The following is a 4,245-nucleotide window of genomic DNA, read 5'->3' as shown; positions in this document are numbered from 1 at the left end:
TAGCATCTTTGAAATAATTATTTATCTTCTGTATGAGAATGTTTCATCTTCATCTGTGTGATTGTAGTACCTCCGCTGTCTTCGTACTCCTGTTGCAGTTCAACTGAATTCCACATCTTTGCCTTATTAGCAGACATTGTATCTGCCAGAGAAAGGAAAGATGGGTCTTCGGGTGCCTTGCTGTCGATGTTGTTGAAGTTGTACAGGAAATTGGTTTTACACGCGCGATGATACCTTGCATCAGCTGCATGAAGATCAGACTCAATCATAGAATCTATTCTTGACTTGACCACATGCCCTAGTCTGTCATTTCTTTCACAGCATTTTGCGCAAATAACCTTTGTCAACTCTTTGCCATGCTTGTCAACATCAGTACGTACAAGACATGCAGGTTTGCGGACGATTGCGTGGAACTTTAGCGTCATACTCACATGGTAATGTACAAATTGTAGGATTCGCACAAAAAATACAATGTATCTTGAAGTCAAACTTTACACCACTCTCATCTACGAGAGCATCTGATCTCAACTGTTTGGCATGTCGAGCTTCATTTAACTCCTCATCTCTATGCCTTTTTTCTACTCTATCTAGGGGAAGGTGGGGCAAAATGGCACACTTAAGCTTTCTTTGAAATTTTATCCAAAATGATGCAGTATATCTGAAATCAGACAGTGTCTTTACAATCATTATTCCATTATAAATACACAAATTACTTGGTATTAGAATCAAATCAACCATTCACTGGTGAGAACCAAAGACCAAAAATGTGCTAAGTGGGCCATTTTGTACACCACGTTGGGCAAAATGGCCCCCACATATGGGGCAATATGGTCACCCCGTGGGGTAATATGGTCACCCCGTGGGGTAATATGGTCACCCCATTGAAAAACATAATAATTACCCTCAGAGTCACCAATCAAAACACTTTGAACCTGAAATAATATTTATTGTGAAAAATTACAGACTACAAGGTGAGATTATGCACATAATTAGGCACAAAAGTCACAGATGAAATTCACATCTTCTTCATCCACACCTGCACAACCATCATGGGCCCAAAGACGACAGACTGTGCACTTTATCCATCCTTCTCCTATCACACTATAACTTTCCCGGCAGAATAAGCACATTGTTCCATCATCATCCTCAGACTCGCTAGATTCTTCTGGTGCCGTAAATATAGCCCGTTTACCCTTCACTATCTTCTTTTTTGGCTTTTCTGCAACTTTCTTTTGCTTCTGAGGTTTTTTTTCAGCTCTCTGCTTTGCCTTCTCTGCCTTCTGTGCTTCCTGTCTTTTCTTTTCTTCAGCTGCATCAGCAAGTCGTTTCTTGTATGGGCTTGATGTTAAATGCTCTGACATTGACCTTTTTGATTGACGTGTTGTAGGCCTACCCTTAGCAGGAGTAGCCTTAGGTGGGGGACTGATTTGAAAGGGTGAAATGAACTCCCTACTGGTGCTTGCAACAGCAGGTCTTGGAACAGCAGCATGTCTTTGAGTGTTACCAATGGGTCTCACAGCATTTTCGGGGCCTCTTGCAGCATTACCATTAGGTGCAGGACCATCAACAGGTCTCACAGCATTTCCAGGGCCTCTCGCAGCGTTACCATTAGGTGCAGGACCATCAACAGGTCTCACAGCATTTGCAGGGCCTCTCGCAGCATTACCATTAGGTGCAGGACCATCAACAGGTCTCACAGCATTAACAGCAGGTGCAGGACCACCAACAGGTCTCACAGCATCTTCAGGGCCTCTTGCAGCATTAACACCAGGAGCAGGAACATCAGCATCTCTATGGGCATCTTCAAGGGGTCTCTGGTTATCATCCATGGGTCTTGGTTCATTTTGGTTGAGGTCTGTAACTGTCGCTGGAGCAAACTCGTGATCTTGGAAGATGTTGCGGTTCACTGGGAAGATACCAGTTTTCCTAAACCCATTTGCTGCATTCTCGGCTGTAGCGGACTTGCGATATGCAGTCCCAAACAGGCTGGCCAGTTGAAATACTGTCACACATCGTCCCGGGTGCTGCCTCAACCACCTCTCCACCTCCTGCGTGTAATATGTAGATAGTGGCGTCATAAATGAGACATCTAATGGCTGGATCTTGTGTGAACAATGTGGTGGAATGCTCAACATGTGTACCCCATTGTCTTTAGCCATGGTGATGACATCAAGGTTCTGGGTGTGTGTTTTGTGTCCATCTAGTATAAGGAGCACTTTATTTTCTTTTGATGCTCCTGAAACCTTCAGGAAATGCTCGAACCATATGGTGAAAATCTCTGTTTGCATCCATCCTGATTTATGGCATTGAGAAATCGAGCCAAGTGGAGCTCCATCCATCAACTCAGGCTTCATCCTCACCCTAGGCCACACAAAAAGTGGGGGAACAAAAGCTCCCGTTGCAGACATGCAAATTTCCGTAGTAACTAGAACCCCTCGTTCAGCCGAAGTTATGGAACCAACTTGCCTCCTGCCTTTTAAGGCAATGATTTTGGATGGTCTTGACTGCACAGTGGTCATACCGGTCTCATCTACATTGTAGACTTTGTCAGGTGGAAAATTGTGTTGTTCCATAAGATCCTCCAGGAGATCAAAAAATCTGTTGACAGCTTGACAATTGAATCCATGTGCTCTTGCAGCAGATGTCGCTTCAGGCTGACGGATGGAAAGGTCTTGATGTCGTGAAAAAAAGCCTCGCAACCAATCTTTTCCAGCGATTGCATTCTTGAAAGGATGCTGGAGGTGATTCTGTTCTGCCATCTGGTACGCCAATCGACGGACCTCCACTGTGGTCATCCCAAACATCATCTGCTCCATACTCAATATATACTGCACTAGTGCTGTTTCCATTTCTGTGGAGAAGACCATCTTGTAACGACCAAGAGTTTTTGATGAGCCCTTAGCACTAGCAGTCTTGTTCCCACCCTTGTGGCGTCGTTTAAGTGTGGTTTTGGGGACTCCAAATTCTTTCGCAGCCTTTTTATACCCCATGTCACCATTCTCTATTGCTTGAAGGGCTGCCTCCATTGCCTCCACAGTCCAAGACTGCCTGGTTGATTTCCGTACATAATTGCGGGGCATCTTCACCTGCAAATACACAAATGTGTGTATAAATACTCATGCATTGTTCCAACTAGGCAATTGTACACGGGTGCCCTCTCAGATTTCTTATAACTAGGGCATGCCCGTACGTGGGTGCCCGTTCCTTGGCAAAAAAAAAAAAAAAACGCTACCCGTACGCTCTACCCCGCCCGTACGCCCGTAAACAAAAAAAACACGCTCTTCGCTTCCGCCCTTCGCTCTGACTGAATTGGGAGAAATAATGCGCATAAGAAATCAAGAAATTATTATTTTCTCCGGAAGAAATCGAATTATGAACCGTAATGGCGCACGCGCTCGGCTCGGCTCGCTGCCTCGCTCTCACAGTCACATCGGCCACGCCTGCGCAACAACGGGTTCTGTGATTGGCTGACGGAAGTGAAGTCTTCACTGTCCGGAAGGTCGCAAATCGCAGTTACGATGAATCGCAAATTAGTTTTAATTAGTTTTAAAACATAGTTTAACGCCAACATAGTTTGCCAACGTGAAATAAATGAATACGCTCTCAAATGTGCCGTCCGAGGCAGAGTGTGTTCGCCACGTTCGGCACACGCGATAACTCGCTGCTCTCTGATTGGTTGAATCGTTTTTTGGACATAGCTCGGTAAGTACTTGTCCGATTAATATGAAACCTTGAAAAGGCACATCCTCGGGTCCCCAGCAATATACCTGGCAAGTTTAAAGTATATCGGACCCGTGGTTGTCGAGAAACAGCGGTCACAGACATACAAACATACAAACATACAAACAAACAAACATACAAACATACACACAGAGATTAGTGGAATTATAGATAGATCACCCTGCCCCTTTGTGAGAGTAAGGTCCAATGTTTCTATCTTACTTCCACAGAAAATCAAAATTCAAACAGTGACCATTTTGATGACCCATAATCCCTTATTCCTAACCCTCATTACCCGACTTGGTGAGAACAGCACTAACTAAAGCAGACAACAATCATGAAGCACCCTGCCCAATAGATGAACTTATATTTCAGTGCATAAAATGACATGGTATAAGTAGATATGTATAAGTTACATGCATGCATGCAGCCAGCCAGCCAGCCAGCATGCAAGCATGCATACATACAGACATACATACATACATACATATAGGGTAGGCCTACATGTATACATAGGCCTACATA

The 4,245-nt window shown here is 44.3% G+C and overlaps 1 protein-coding gene across 1 annotated transcript; it reads right to left on the bottom strand.

The window, feature by feature from the left end:
* Window positions 1-951: 951 nt before the first annotated feature.
* On the bottom strand, window positions 952-2,600 carry LOC144888897 (uncharacterized). Its single transcript, XM_078768580.1, has 2 exons — window positions 1,712-2,600; window positions 952-1,672 (listed from the first exon to the last, which is right to left on the bottom strand). The coding sequence occupies exons 1-2, from the start codon at window positions 2,571-2,573 to the stop codon at window positions 990-992; spliced, it is 1,545 nt and encodes a 514-aa protein (XP_078624706.1). The 5' UTR covers window positions 2,574-2,600; the 3' UTR covers window positions 952-989.
* Window positions 2,601-4,245: the final 1,645 nt, after the last annotated feature.

Source organism: Myxine glutinosa, chromosome 14 (genome assembly GCF_964187855.1).
Source record: "Myxine glutinosa chromosome 14, kmMyxGlut1.1, whole genome shotgun sequence".
Lineage (NCBI taxonomy): Eukaryota > Metazoa > Chordata > Myxini > Myxiniformes > Myxinidae > Myxine > Myxine glutinosa.
The sequence above is the reverse complement of the archived record's forward strand: the minus strand, read 5'-3'. Positions and strand labels throughout refer to the sequence as shown.